General features: G+C 35.1%; 1 protein-coding gene across 2 annotated transcripts in view; it reads right to left on the reverse strand.

The window, feature by feature from the left end:
- Positions 1 to 4801: 4801 nt before the first annotated feature.
- The window catches only part of LOC120626320, a 44954-nt gene continuing 32726 nt past the window's right edge, over positions 4802 to 17029 (reverse strand). Inside the window, exons 2-5 of one of the 2 annotated variants that reach the window (XM_039893799.1) lie at positions 10558 to 10796; positions 8976 to 9079; positions 6830 to 6951; positions 4802 to 6524 (exon numbers count right to left, since the gene is read on the reverse strand). In XM_039893799.1, coding sequence (XP_039749733.1) covers positions 5659 to 6524; positions 6830 to 6951; positions 8976 to 9079; positions 10558 to 10794 — 1329 coding nt within the window. In that variant the 5' untranslated portion in view covers positions 10795 to 10796 and the 3' untranslated portion in view covers positions 4802 to 5658. Of the gene's footprint in view, positions 6525 to 6829; positions 6952 to 8975; positions 9080 to 10557; positions 10851 to 17029 lie in introns of both variants that reach the window. The other variant, XM_039893800.1, reaches the window with a different exon arrangement.

Raw genomic sequence — 17029 nt, forward strand, 5'->3', positions numbered from 1 at the left:
AAAATACTGTTTATTTTTATTTATTTTGGAAGCCAACGTTATATACAATGCGTTAAAGTTATTATAAACATAACGGTAATATAATGATTTTTACTTTGTATACCCCATTTACAGGCTAACTCTGCATGCATCATGAAATATACACGTTCTTCAATATACAGAACCTAAAACTTAAGAGATAAATTTAAAAAAATACCAAAGATACTACAAACTATAATAAAAATAAAAGAGGATTACGTAACAAAAAGTTTTTTAATTTTGCGCTTATACACAACTCAGAGCGGAATTGTGAAAAATATCAAAATCAGCTTTTTTAAATGCACAATTGTAGGCTGAGACAATTCTATTTATCTATGAGACAATTCTATTTTAAAGAAACAAAATCATATTATTTATCTCTATTATGATAGAAAATAAAGAATTCGCATGGTTACAACTGAAAGAGTTCGAGGATTTGATATTTTTTTCTCATATACTTATGAGATACATAGTAATCATATACATAGTATTAAAAATATTTGCATTAACTAAGTTACTTTTCATAAGTTATAGATTGTTATTTATTTAACCGCCAAAAAGATGCCCCGATTACACTCTTTTTAAATCTTTTGTTTCATTTGAAAGAGCGACAATTACGACGACAGCAGGTTTAATTACCGAAACCGGTTTTAATTTGTTTTGGTTTCCAAGCCCTGTTTTAAAGCATACGAGATTCTCCTGGCAAGAGTCTGCACTCTTATCCCATTACCCAAAATTATCCAGCACGTCATCTATTACTTTAACTATGAATGTTAATGTCCATTCATGATACCAGAAGGTTCTGCTCCTACCAGAGATTATCGTTCTTTCAACTTATTAATGTACTGATAGGGTTAAACCCTGTGGTTGCATAAATCCTATACCTTATATTAAATAAATAAATAAACTATGATAATACACACATCGCCACCAAGCCCCGAAGTAAGCGTAGCTTGTGTTATGGGTACTGATGTATAATTTTATAAACATAAACAAAAACACATCACACAAAAATTGACCAATTGTGGTATCCGACCCCACGGCCTTGGTCTCAGAAAGCAGGGTCGCTGCCCACTGCGCCAATTGGCCGTCAAAATATGAATTCTTTTACATGATGTCTCATTTTGCAAGGCCCGGATTTATTTAAAGAAATATATAATAAGCTTCATGAAAGTTGAATGATATAAGGTCAATATAGAGAGATAGTAAGTTAGGTTAGTAGTTGATTAGGTACATTGCCGATGATGAAAGTTTAAAGAAATTATAAATTACACCGTAAGTATAAATTCTCTTGCTTTTCGCGGAGCTTAATTAAAAGCAAATGAAGCAAAATTTTTCATAGCAAATAATATACTCACCTATTAGGGGCTTATTAGGGGAATTATAAAAAGCAAGTAGTAATCAACTAATTAATATCTCATAAATTTTTTCCTCTAGAGTAAGGAAATTCAGCTGAATCACGGTTCTCCTGTGAGTAAAAAAGTTGTGTTTAATGAAGCGTTCATAATTTTTTAGCTAATTATTAATTGGGCATCGTAAGGCCTCTTATTTTGTAGTCATGTATTTTAGTCTTTCATAATTTGTTAGCATCATTTCAGCTTGCCGACATCTACTGCTGAACATAGGCCCTTCCCTAGAAGCGCCATCCGACCTGGTACTCCGGTTTGCTCATCCATCCATTGGTGGACTCTGAATGCCTCTGTCTAGTGGGAAAAAACGGTTTGACAATAAGCGTGACGCAGTACCTTAATGTAAGTAAGGTCATAAATATAAACTTTATTCAATATCTATACTTATAATAAAACTGTAACTGGAAGATTTCTGTACATTTAATATATTTTAAAAATGTTGACCAGATTTTTCAAACAGATTTGTATTTAATTTTTGTCTGTCTGTCTGTCTGTCTGGGCATCACGTGAAAATTACTGGACGGATTTAAATACAATTTGGTATAGTGGTAGCTGATATTCCGGGTCAACATATAGAATACCTTTTATCCCGATAAACAATAAGTTCCCTCCGGGAAATGGGACGAAAGTTTTTATCAATTTTACTTCATAGCTCTGTTAAATTTGAACCGATTTTAAAAAATATTTTTTATTTGAAAGTTTATACTATCAAGCATGTAATAGTCTTATTTTTATGAAGATCTGATAAATATTGTCGGAGATAAAGGACATAGAACTTCACAATAACAGCAAGTAACAAGGCAACAATCGAATGCATGCGTACCGTCCTACTAATACTACAAATGCGAAAGTTTCTGAGGATGGATGTATAGATGGATGTATGTGTTTACGTTTCAACTAAAATAATGACAACTTACTAACTCAGTAAACATCGTAGAATAATCGTAGGTACAAAGCTAGACACGATGATTATTATGTTAGCATCAGATCGATTCTACCTTCTCGATTGACTCATACGCTGACGAAGTCGCGAGAGTCCGCTAGTTTTAATATAAAATCATCAGTAAAAAAAGAAAACAGTTACTTTGTATGCAAAACTTTGTATAGGACTACATCCTAGTACTTTATTAATAATGGCTGTCGGCAAATATTTTGCGTGCAACGTAACGGATTGTTGAAATATAAATTAAATCCTTATCATATTCTGCGAGACCCAAGATCCCAACACAGGTAAATATCTTTTGCAAAACTTCTTTAAAAACAATAATACCTATCTAATACTACAAACATAAAAAAGGGTTTTATAGGATCTCTCACTGAATTGCCAAACTCAAAATGTATTACATATTCTAAAGCCATGTTTTGGTGAGGCCGTAACCGTCACCTACGGACAGAGGTGGAGGTCTACGAAGTTAGATACATTAAAATCCGTAAGCTTTTGTAATGTTTATAAATACTAACAATTTTAAATGCTATTTTACATAGTACAAGGTGTCTTAGAACAGGGGCGGAAAGTATGTAATTAATTGAAAATGAAAGAATACTCTGTGAAATATTGATAAAATTGATCTATAGCTTGCAATGTGGTGCAATTTGGTTTTAATAAAAAATTACTTCATATTTTTATATTCTTTTTAATGAGTTTCTTTTAAACTTCGCTTACACAAATCCACATCTATATTATATATGTATAAGTGTGTATTCTTTCTGTATATGAGCTTCTAATGTAAAAACCACTGAACCGTTCTTAATGAAAATTAGTTTTACGTGTAGCTTATATTCTAGAGATGGGTAATAAAATACCGTTTACTAAAGAGAAAATCAGAAATTAAACGCAAACAAAGTCGCGAGCATACGCCAGTCCTTAACATTTAACGTTAAAAGTTATATTCTGCTATCACCTGCAGACCCTCGTAAAAGTTTCTTTTACTGGATTTCATGTCCGCCGTGCTCGTAAACCTTAGATCCTCTCAATTTAGATTGCCTCCTCTTAAATTTACAAATAGACATTATTGAGAGAATAGAATGCCTATTAGGTAAATATATTTTGTTATTCACAAAACGATTTGAAACGTTATGGGGCGTTAGCACAAAGAGTTGACAATGAGATTTAATATGCTAAATTACAGCTGTATTAAGTTTAAGACCTATTTTAGAATACTGTTTAACTAAATTATCCAATCAATCTAAAATACGGTTAACTTAAGTCGGCCCTTCTATTTGTGTTTTGAGTCGGTAAGGCTGTGTGTGGCGTTTCAAACTGCCTCATACTTACTGAACCCATTTTTGTGTTATGCACAATTTAATTTCAAATGACTTCTAGAGATTTTAAGGCGCCCAGGACCGGACGCCTGGGGCGCACTTTTCCCTCCCTCTGCATACAAAGAAGTAGGAAATAATGTTGAAGGATGCATATATATATTTCATAACGAATCAACCTGTAAAAATATTAAATCAAAAGAAGAATATTTATTGTTCCATACAAACGAATTCAAAAGTGTTTAGTTATGACAACCCTATTGAAGATAAAAGACCGACACGCGCGTAGTACTAATGCTACGCGACGCGAACACGCGTAATGTGACAGGAGTCACATGATTTAAATTTTGCATGTGATGTTAGTTAGGCTGTTTCTGATTTCTTTCAGTAAAAACTAGGCAGTCGTTTAATCAAAAACTATTAGGTTTCCGATTTCACAGATAAGTCTCAGAGATAGTACATAAAGTAATCTCTAAAGCCTGCGAAGTATTATTTACATCCTTTTTAAATAAGCTGCGCCTAACCTTACCCGCTGTGAGTTAGTCTGTACACGTTATGCTTTTTATTGCAATTACGTGTACCTACAGCTTTATTCATTGTGGGTAACACCGGGGGACGCAGCTAGTATAAATCTTATTTCTAGGAAGTTTGCGTTGGTTAACTATAGCTATAGTTATAGCTCGTCGACGTGAAATTCAGTTTCATTCTCATTCATGTTTTTTTCCGGGCTATGTGTTAATCCCAGGATACCATATCTCCAATTCTAATTTCAGAAAAAGATTCAGAAAAAATATTTTTGTACTTGCATGTTGAAGTACTCGTAGTAACAAACAACCACACTGCCAAAAAACCTTCGCCGTTATGATATTTTGACGGCCGATTGCCGAAGTGACTCTGCTTTCTGAGTCCAAGGTGGTGGTTTTGATTCCAACAACTGAAAAATGTTTGTGCGATGAACATGAATGTTTTTCAGTGTCTGGGTGTTTTTCTATGTAAAATAAGTTTTTATGTATATTATTCATAACAAAATTATCGTAATATATTTATTAACGTTATTTATTTGTGTTTATCACGCTACACTAATGAATTACAGGGATTAAAATAAAATATCAAAAAACATCGATAAAAATTTATTGATATATTATGACGACTGGAAGTCACATTCGTCTATTAAGCGTACGTTTCTCCCAACGCCGTCTCCTTTGATTATTATCTGCTATACAATGACAAAGATAAATTGTTAATGGTTAACATTTGATTACAAGACTGTCCAACGAGACGGGGCGGGGAAAGCGGGCGCGCGGGGGGCCGGCTTTAGGCACGGCGTGGAAAGAGCGCGTCCGTTCATTACAAATACTTACAATTCTCTAACTAACAATTAATCTAATAACTTTTGATTTCTAATATCGAAAAATTTACAATGAAAATAGAATTTACTCTATTATTTATAGATATAACGCAGAGCGGACGTCGGTCGTGAGTCGACTCAGGACGACCGGCGCCAGCGTCCAGCGTTCAGTCTATCACATTAAAAGATTCATAAATATAGTAAGATACATCGAGCGTACACGGCTAAGAAGTTATCTCCCATCACCATCTGAGAAATATATCAGGACTCTGATTCTCTATGGCATTTTGTTATATCTATGCGCGAAATTTATTGTACACACGATTCAGTCGGCCGGACGAAAATAAGTAACGCGTGTGTCCGAAGGTAGATTATTATAAGGTATATTCTAGAACATCAATTATAGTTCACATTGTACATGCGCGAGCATATCAGATTAGCTCTCTGATCTCTTCAGCCCGGCCAAGTAATATCGTGCGACCCGTATAATTTAACCTTGATACAATCATACAAGAACTGTCTAATTTGACATCACAAATAGTAGTTACAAGTGTGTAAAGATTTGAATGACAGCAAATAGGGGCCCAGTACTTGACAACTATGTAATATTTAAATTTGAAATGCCTACGCGAAAAGGTCTTTTAGTGACGAACAAAGCGAGGCGTCACATCCCTCGGCCGATTCTTCCTCCTCAGATCTGTTCACGACCCAGCGCTCGTCTTCTCTGCGTCCCGCTCGACTCGTGCTAGGTTTTGGTTGAATTTCACTCTCGGTTTTAGCTATCGTCTCTTTGGCAATTTTTGCGCCGGATGTTGAAGGTCCAGTATTTGCTGTATTACCACTGCGGAGGAAGACTTCTATAGCGCTGCCGAGTGCACTTGCGTCCACCACAGATCCGGTTGGCCTGTCCCAAACTACGGCAGCTGTGTCGCCGGAAGCCGGCTTTGAGTCAGGTGCGAAGGTCACTCTTGGTTTTCGCGGTTCGTTTTCCTTCTTCTTAGTTTCTAGGGTTTGATGCCGTCTAGTGAACCAAGTGGATCCAGATTCTGTTAGTTTTTCACGCAGTGCTGACGCGTCGAAACTGCTGGATCGCATCTCTGCTAGTCGTCTTTTTTGTTCGGGCTTACCGCACCGATCTATTTCTGTGGCTGATGATGTTAGGGCATTGAGCATGAGTTTGAGATCTGTATCCGTGCATACAACCCCAGCGCCGCTGCGTGGTGGAATGGGTGGGGGCATTTCTGATGCACGGCGACGAGCGGGAATGGGCGGTAACGGTGCACCCACGTAGTCCGAATGCCTACGCCCTCTGTTCGTGTACCTCACTGAACTGGTACTAGGCGATCGTTCATCCAGAGGTTGCACTTCGCAAACCTTTTCGTTGGAAGTGTTCCATAGACGCATACGTACTTTGCGAGCTTGGACGATGTCATCCATTATATCCAGTTGGAGATTATGCGTGCTGCCAAGTGTATCGGTAGCCGGTGGACCTGTAAAAAAGGTTTTATGTAATCTTGTTTACAAAATAATTAAGTTTTTTGCCCCTATCTCCAAGCAAGTCTCAATGGGTGGTGGCCTGAGATTACAATAATATAAAAAACAAAGTAAAATTAATATTTGCTATTTTTTATTACCCTTTTTCGGAAGTTAAGGATTAGATCCGGTCATTGCATTCTTCATAAATGTTCCAAGGAATGTTTCAGTAGCGATTTTTGAAATGAAATCAATTAATTTAATCATGCTATTGTTCAAAAGAACAAAAGCATGATTAAATGAAGTAAAATAAATACTTTACATTTTTTAATACTCGCTGCAGAGTCCCTCCGGCGCCCTAGGGCGGGGAACGCTGCGATTGATTCTCGGCGACCTCGTCCAAATAGTGCCTGAGGCACTCTCGATATTGTTACTACGGAATGTCTGAAAAGAAAATGGTATTGTAACATTTTGTAACGTACTGTACACACAAATTGTAAATTTTTACATTTTGATCTATACTAATATTATTAAGCCAAAAATGTGTTTGTTTCATCGGTTGAACTCGAGAATCTCAGGGTGCTCCCAATGTTCATTCAAACTGAAAAATATTAATACAGTTTTTCTGACCAATTTCGTTCACGGTTGTGCAAAATATAATATCTAGGGATATTATATATTGCACAAGTGTGTGATTATTAGTAGAGTAGTAATATATTGCACAGGTGTACTATTTGTTCCCTCATTCTCATTGTCCAATGGCATGGCAGCTTTGACACAACACAACTGGAAAGAGATCAGACGCAGGACGAACAGCTTAGTCCCTGTGCTTCTCCAAGGCGCAGGGGTGAAACCATCACCTCCAAATTCCAACTGAGAATTTCTTATAGAAAAACCCAATACTATTTATTCATTGTCCCGATCCGTAGTTCGAATCCGGGACCTCGTGATCTGCAGTTATAAAACATCACGCAACGAAAAATAATAATACCCGAATACTTTGACCCCTGTTATTAGTCTAGTTAACAAGAGCTTTTTGGACCAACTTTTTTCAGTAGTCTGCAAAAATTATGATCGAGGTGTCATTCGATTTGGAATGACCTCTAGATGATTTTTGAAAAAAAATAAGATCCGCTTGTATAAATTGTAAAAGTTATTAACAATTAACTAAAAAAAAAGGGGGCTTTAGTTTTTTGCAAATATCTCAAAAATAAAACACATATTCAAGAGGATGAAATTTCCTAAAAAATGTTTTGATTTCCGGAATTGTAGGATCAGTATTTATTATTTTCCCAAAGGGATGAAAATACATTTCACATAGCCTTTACTGATAAAATTTTCGCCGTACTGATAAAAATTTTTATTCAACTGTATCAGATCATAACGTGATGTACCAAAAATAGCCTCTTAAAGTAATGTACTACGCTACAACCTTAAGTAATACCCTAAAAGTAATGGAATATATTTAAGTAGGTTTTTTCTTCAAATTCAGCAAACTTCAAACGCGGGTAAAACCGCGCTCTTCAGCTAGTTAGAAATACATTTTTGGCACAATAATGTTATAATAGCTTTGTTGTTTTGTGTATACATTGCGGTTAATGCTCGTTTATGATACCTGCTAAATTTAATTGGTTTGCAAATATATCATTTACAATTATTTGTGTTATGTTTATAGCTGTATAATTATTCTATTCCATTTCTTTTCCTCATTTGTCGATCTCCATGGTGCAGTAGCGATGTTATAACTGGGAGTTTCGTGTTTGTTTCAAAGTTTGATAAAAGCAAGGAAAGGAATGACTGACCTAGACCTTATCACGGGTTTCCGTCAGTCTTGATACAAGCGCAAATATAAAACTGATAACATATAACAGAAATATAAATTAAATAAAAACTTACTTAACATAATGTTTAGTACATTACCTACAGTACCAACCTAAATAAAAAAAAAACTTTAGGCAAGATATTTTTGAAGTGAGTACTTAATAGTAAGTTAGTCTAAACCGCCACCATCTGGGGTGATCGGGTCGGGTGAACTCGGGACCCCCGAGTGTACCCGTAAATTATTCGGCATTTTGACGCAGCGGCCATCTTGGATCGATTTTCATCATACATAGCTAAGTCCCGAATAATTCACGTTTCAGAAAAAAAAGCAAAAGCAATTCATCCGTTCGGGATCTACGTTGCGACAGAAAGACAGACACCAGAAACATAACACCCCGTTGTTTGTGCATCGGGGGTTAAAAATGAATTGCTGTTCGTTAATCTCGCCGCTGCCGGGAATCAAACTTATAAGACCACACTGCTATAGTATCTTATAAATATATTTCTTGTGTGCGAATATTTTGGTATGCGTTTGATGGCATCCTGGTTTAGATTCACAAATCAGCCCGACAGATGGCGCTGGGGTCCGCTATTTATATATAAATATGTCACGCCAAAAAGTCAAGATATATTTTTTTAAGCCTCACCTTCGACCACCTGGCTGCGGTGAGGCCTGGCTTAACGTAGCCAGGAATGCAGCTTCACGAGCCTCGCGTGCTGCCCCTTCTCCCCGCTCCGAAAGACGGCGTACCTATCACAATGGGTACCTTTATGAAATCCTTACTAATTTATAAAAATAAAACTGTTTGTTGGTTGGTCCTTCCGATATGCCCTTACTTAGCAGCCAATAATCTCGATTTTTGGCTTAGATTCAGTAGAAAGGACGGAAGTAGCATTGGCGGGATTTGTAAAAAACCGTTATAAACGCTGTTTGTTCCCAATAGCCGATTTTTACCATTTCTTCGCCAAGATAAAGATTATCTATAACGATATAACATAGGCTTTAATAAATTAAAAAAAAAATGGTGATCCTTAAGAAAGTTGCAATAATGTAACCCGAAGAAGCAAAGTTCATTACTGTTTCTACGGGATGCTTAAACACAAAAATAAACAAGGACGAAGTCGTTGACATGTCGTTGAAAGGACAAAAATGCTTTCTTCTACTACAGCTTTTTCCAGTCTCCATTGGCGCGTAGGTAGAAATTATATCCGGCGCAATAATACGTGTACTAATATACGGCGGTAAACTTCTTTTATTACCTGTTGCTGTACTTCGGCAGATGAAAACGTTAATTTTATACATCAGGAAACATAATTTATGTCATCTGCCGTGCGTATCAGAGATAGCCGTGCTGATGGTAAGTTGGAAACCATTATCTAGAAACAGTGCAACACTTAACATGGACTGTCCTAGAAACTGCCGCCCTGTGACGGGTGTTAGGCCACTTGTAATTATTCCGGCAATCGCGCCCTTCAGACTGGAACACAGCACTGCTATAGAACTATAAATGGCGGTAATTCTTTCCCGGACGAGCTCTGTCACCAAAAGCTAGGTAATTTATCATTTAATGATAATTCATGAAAAATAAAGAAATTGATAAACGAGTAATAACGTATGTAGTCATTTGAATGTAGGTTTATAATAATTTTACACCACCTATTTGTTCTCGCTGTTGTTGTCCTAATTCTAAGGTTGCCGGGCAGAGATCGCGTTTAAGCGATAAGGCCGCCTTTTGTATTCTACTCCAGTCTTTGTGTTTCTCTCTATTCGCCCTTTATTTTTCTAACTTTGTAGTGGTGTACAAATAAAGAGTTTAAAATTAAAATAAATAAAATAATAATATATTTTACTGTCTCACATCGGTAGCCTCTTGGCTCTATCCGATTTGAATCTTTGGGCAATATTTAAAATGTATCTTGCTAAATTATAATTTCAATTTTAAATCCAAAGTCCACCTGTCAATGGCGATAAAACGACATAAGACAAGACTTAACAAACCTTCGATCATATTATGTAAGTAAACATCTACGATTTTTATTTTCCTCCAATTTTTTTGGAAAATTACCATTTCTTCTACAACTATTACACAGTATGTTGCATCATGTATAGCTACGCTATCCCTATTATTGTTCCAAAATATATGCATACGGCGAAGATTTTTTAGTTTTTCTTTGAGTTCAATTAGTGTATTAAAAAAGCATGTCACATGTCCTCTTCAGTCCTCTTACCTGACTAGCGGTAGGTCCGGAGGTGCACGCGGGCGTTGGTAGTGAGTGTTTGCGTGTTTCACCACCACGCCACGGCGACAGATGGTAAGGGTCTGGAGGGGACTCCTGGTCCTCAGAGTACCCACGGATCGGGACGGGCGCATGGTAGGACGTCTCGGAGTCTTCCACTCCGCTTTCCTCCACAACGATCAAAGGCTCGCCGCCTCCGACGATCGCCATTGAACCGCGCCGCATCATAGCTGTTGGACAGGTTCTATTTGAGTTTTCGATGACGCCATATCACTCTTCCCTGTCTGGTTAAAATATTAGGAGTAAGTCAACTACGGATTAAGAGATCCTGAGTTTGTTTGGGTTGGACCCAAAAATGGACAAGTATCTATGGGTTTTCTGTTTGGGTTGTGAAAGAATTTGGAGTGAGGAAAGTGGAAAATTATTCACCCCGATGCCTCGGAGATCACGCTAAGCCGTTAAAGGTAAAATTTATCTATATTCATGTTGTTGAACCCTGTCTTTACGCGATTTTTGTTGTTACTACTCATCTTTCCGCGAATAAGGTAATATATCGGTGAAAAGGCAGCAGCGTCATCTATGGCACTTCTTCCATCTATTATCCATACTACCATCACCAACTCGTCTCCCTGTGACATAGTCAAACCCTACCGTTAGGAGAGGCTGTCAGTCCAGCGATGGTAGATATTTTGTGGGCTTTTGATTGATATATTGATGTAGTTGAAGAAAAAATAGTTAAGTAACATTTTCTCTTCTGTTTTTAATCAGTTTTAGGTTAAGTAGATATTTCCCAGCTCTAGTGTTGTTCAATCTTTTTCTATAATATAATAGGTCGGAATTTCGAACACGAATTGATCCATAGATAATATTAACCTGTGTTCATCGAACAATAAAGCCCATCAACCCGCATTGTGGGACCGTGAACGGAATTTATCCCAAAACACAAACGGAAAAAGTGGAATGATGACAACATCCAAAAGTTTCTCAAAGCTGTTCAAGTCAGAACGAACGTTGCTCCAGAATAAACGATTTCGGCAAATTCACAACCAATTTCAATAGAAACGTTCAACGATTGAAAATTACTTCAACTATTTGCTAAACGATTCGCTGGCGTTGACTAAAATGTGATATTAGATAAATTAAAACGGTCAATTAAGTGAGTGTCTAAACACTTTATCTCAGTTATCTGAAGAGATTTAGTTGATAAGCTATTCCGAGATTGATTGTTAAAAGTTTAATTCATACTTGTTCATGAAATATTCACTCAAAAAATGTGGTAGCTATATAATGTGGTAACTGGTAAGTAGTTTTGTATATTGCTTTACGGATTGGTCTAACTACGATATCTACATGTATATTTATTATAATAGGTCCCAAAGTAAAATCTTAATCTCCTAATCATTTGCGGTTACGCGCCATTAAAAATCTTTTCTTACTTTTCATCGTTTTCAGAGCAATGAGAAAATTTAGCATTCACTCTTCAAGATACTATCGCTTGTAACATTTAAAGAGCATATTAGGTACATAGCTCAATAATGACGACTTTTAGTACCTTGTTTATGTTTATTTTTATTATCTATATGTTCTTAAGTATTTATGTATGATTGAGTATATATTACTTTATTATTTTTTATTTATTTATTATATTTTTCTTATTTGTGCAATTTTGTTCATGTATTTGTTTATGTATTAGGTATTTGAATGTAGGTTTATAATAATTTTACACCACCTGTCCGCTCTCGCTCATCTTGTCCTAATCCAATGGTTGCCTGGCAAAAATCGCTACTAAGCGATAAGGCCGCCTTTTGTATTCTACTTCTGTCTTTGTATTTCTATTGTTTTTTTTTGTTTCCTAATTTCATAGTGGTGTACAAATAAAGAGTTAAATAAAAAATAAATAAATACTTTGTTTTTTGATGATATTACTAAGACGTAACTAAGACGTATTACTAAAACTTAAACAAGTTTAGTGATTAATGGGGAGTTATTGACTTATCATTATATACTTATCACTTATCATTTTTGCATCCCAGAGATAGTCAGTGGCTAATTTAAAGCCGGCCAGATCAACTTTTCCTACGCGATTCCTTAAAAACCTAAACAAACTGGACCAAGTCGCAGGCAAATGCTAGTTGTTACTATAAAAGAACTTAGCTTCTGGTTGTGCTGTGTCGTTTACTCTGGTTCTTAATTAATTGCATTATTGTCAGTGTTGGTGATCACGTCTTGCAACTTTTATTACGCCGGAAGCGGGAAAATAGAAATTCTTTGAACGAAGTCGCAAGCAACACAGCTTCTTATTAATAAAAGAGTAATTTGAAATACCTATGTACGCTACTTGAGTCTAGCCTGCGAGACACCTGCTTTCATTTAATTAACAGCAGCTCTGCGGGCGGTTCTGATTATGAATAGTTTTCTTAGCGTAATTTTAGCCAGTTTTTAGGAATTTCTTGCTTTAATATTCAAGTTATGGCATTGGTTTATACACAAAATTTAAAACAAGCAGTGCAAGGTCGCAGTTCCAGCACCTTGGGACACCAAAGTCTGTTAACTAATATATAATATATTTTATATATACTATCTTTATATATATATATTTCTTGTGTGCGTGTGTATGTCACTGAACTCCTCCTAGACGGCTGCACCGATTTGAATGAATTTTTTGGTATACGTTTGGATGGCACCCTGGATGGTTTAGATTCACAAATTAGCCCGACAGATGGCGCTGGGGTCCGCTAGTTAATATATATAATCTAATATATACTTAAGCATATTATAAATACTCTAATATGAGTAAATAAATAATAGTCGCCTTTACTGAAAGAGATAATGAGCCTCAACAGCATTTCAAAAATGCCCAGTGACTCAGATAGTCTTATGTTCATTGAAGGTGCATTCCACAGTAGCTTTGACAATAAACGCGTGCTTGTAAAACTTCATTTTGTTGAATTTAGTTAAATGAATAATCGTTAAAAGTCTGCTTACCTGTTTTAAGAGTGTTCTTCTAAAGCAACAAAAACGTTACGTTACGTTTACGTTTTCTACTCTCATATATAAAAAAAATCAAAAAGTTCCCTAACAAAATAATGTTAAAATATATTTTTCTACCATAACGATAAAAGCCATAAATTGGTGAAAATATCCTTGGTTGTATCACCAAGGATTTTTAACTTTTTTATTTAATGGAACCCAAATGTAAAGCCCGCCATTTTTAGAGCAATCTCGTATAGAAGATTAGATAATATTGTGTATGACTCCAACACAAACACGTTTTTTAATATCCCATATTATGCAATAGATTCACAAACTAATATTTTTAAACCTATTAAAACTTCATTCGAGATAAACTATTTAAAGTAAATTCACATAAAAAGAGCTAAAGTAATTTGTCGAGTAAAAGTTTACGGAAGCATAGTGTTAAATTATTGTGTATTCACAGAGATTCTGAATCTATTTATCAACAGGTAGACCAAACGTCAAGGCTTCGTAGTTAGGGTTGCCATTAGTATATAATGCAAAAGTAATTTGCAGTTTACGGAACCGTAGTATTATTGTGTACGTAATAACAGAGCTTCTGAATCGATACATCAACAGGTACGTACGTCAAGGCTGCGCAGATAGGGTTGTAAAGAAATGTATAATATTAATGAGGTGGTGTGGTATGTGTGTCCGATTGTTTGTTTCATAAACTACTACTATCATTATTTAACATATTTAACTTTATAGACAGAGGCAATTTGAAGTAAATTCACATAAAAATTCTAAAGTAATTTGTAGTTTACGGAAGCATAGTGTTACATTATTGTGTAATCAGAAGTGATTCTGAATCGATATATCAACAGGTATGTATGTCAAGGCTACGCAGAAAGGGTTGCCACTGGTAATGCAAAAGGAATACATAGAATAATGTTATAAAATAATCAAATACATGTGTAAGTGTGCTTGTTTGTGTATATATACTATGTTTGTCTCATCGCTGCACCAAGTTTGGCGGATATAGGATACTTTATATCTTTATTGTATGTTTCTTATGGGGTTCATAATTACATATTTTGTTTTGTAATATATGTTACCTATGTTTGGAAATCTTAACGTAATTTAGTAGAGAGATAGATTACACCCTGGACAAGGAATATTTTATATTCGATAAATATTAGCATATTGCAAAGATAATATTTTATTAATTTTACAGCTACATACTACGATGCGCAGGCGCAGCCGCGAACACAGCTGTTAAATAATATTTCTCCGAGGTTTCTCATTTCCGACTACAATAATTAAGCTTATAACATTAAAAAAAAACATAATCTATATTCTGAAATTATAAATTGTAACTTTTCATGTGTGTCATGATTTTAAATTTTATACTAATTAGAAATGCGAAAGAGTGTTTAGTTGTCCGTTCTTACTTTATGCCCAAACTATGTAACTATGATTACGAGAGTCACATAGGCTTTTTATCTTAGGAAAATAATTTAAATGTTAAATATTTGCTCAGTTTAGTATGTAGTTGTAGCCCGCGGGCTGGAAACAACCAAGGCCAGAATACCATTAATTTTCCGGCATTCTGTTTATAGCGATGATTAATTAACGTAAGCAAAGTGCATTATTACTGGCCAGACGACCGACTGGTGCAGTGGGCAGCGACCCTAATTTCTGAGTCAAAGGCTGCGGGTTCGATTCCAACAACTGGGAAATTTTTGTGTGATAAATATGAATGTTTTTCTCTGTCTGGGTGTTTATCCGTATATTATAAGTCATCTTAGTATCCATAACACAAGCTACGCTTTGGGGCTAGATGGCGATGTGTGTATTGTCGTAGTAGATTTATTGTTTATTATTTATTAAATAATTTAGTTCATTTGTAAGTATATTTTGCGGTTTTGAGTCTACTTTTACGAAAAACCAGATACAAAACCTTTACCTAGCTACTGTTATTAATACAGAAATAGGTAAATAAAAAATACTATAAGCAGAGTTTGCTACAGGATGTTTAATAACAATGAGTAATGAGTAGTCATCTTATAAGTATTCATAAGAAGACGAAGATAATATAGCCTGTATGCTTTTTAATCATTCTGTAATAAATTGTCAAAACACTTCGATGCTAAACACGATTTCTATGATCTTATTGTTAGCAAAATTTAACGATTTTCGACATATTTATGACCATTCGTGCAAAAGTCGTAGATTACTATTACAACAATAAACATTAACTTACAGCGGGAACCATTTTCGTAAATCAAAATTTATGAACCTATAAATTATGGTTTACGAACAAAGCATATTTTATTTGTATTAATAAATTTGACATAAGTTTTCTTCTATTTTGTGCTTCAGGAAATGGTATTTTTACATTTTCTTTTGAATTATAATTTAACATTGAGTTATAGGATTTTATATAGCGGATAAAAATAATCACGCTGCATTTTTAAAAACTAAAAAACATGATAATTCACTAAAGTAAACAAAAAATACTGATAAAGGATATTCATTAGCCCGGGAAAACAGACGATTAACGGGATAATTCAGAACGAGGGATAATCCAGAACATTTACAAATAAAAACATTATCTTAGTAAAGGCATGAAACAAGCATGCATGTATTATTTCCCCAGACGAGTTCTTCCACAAAAAGTGCTACTAAAAAAATTATTAAATAGCTTATTTTATTTTATTTTATTTTTTTCTTTAATTGGAAAACCAACAGTTGTAGATACTAACTAGTTCACAGATTGATTGACTTAAAACTAATAACAGGTTTCCACAGATTAGTCTTATATAAACAAGGGTACCTGATAGAACCCAGCAAAAACGCAGCAAACTAAAACAAAGTGTTAAGTTTACCTAGCATGCAACAGTTTATCTACTAAGTTGCGACGTACACTATTCATATTACCATAAAATAAGTCAATTTCGGGGTCATTGTAAACAGAATTAAGAAGGCGAGAGACACGGATTATAAAGTAATTAAATCTATTCTTAGTTTTAGTTAAGGGTACGTGCAGAATCTTTTTATGCCTAGGTAATCGCGAGGGTACAAATAAATCTAACTTAGTAAGTAATTCCGGACTATCTATTGACCCTCTAACAATGTTAAGTAAGAGACAAACGTCGGCAATGTTTCTACGTGTATGAAGGGGTACAAGGTGTAAATCCGAACATGATATTTCGTAGGAAGTTTTAGGAAGGTGAAATTTGTGCTTAAGGAATCTAATGAATTTCTTTTGAATACTTTCTAATTTATTGATATAAATGTGATACGCAGGATTCCATATTTGGCAAGCATACTCTAGTTGACTACGGACCAGTGAACAGTAGAGGATTTTGATGGTTTTAATTTTTTTGAATGGTTTACTAACACGTATAATAAAACCTAAAGCTTTAAATGCTTTGGTCACAATAGCATCTATATGATAATCAAAAATCAGTTTAGTGTCGAGGAGTACCCCGAGATCTCTTAT

This window comes from Pararge aegeria, chromosome 9, assembly GCF_905163445.1.
Source record: "Pararge aegeria chromosome 9, ilParAegt1.1, whole genome shotgun sequence".
Classification (NCBI taxonomy): domain Eukaryota; kingdom Metazoa; phylum Arthropoda; class Insecta; order Lepidoptera; family Nymphalidae; genus Pararge; species Pararge aegeria.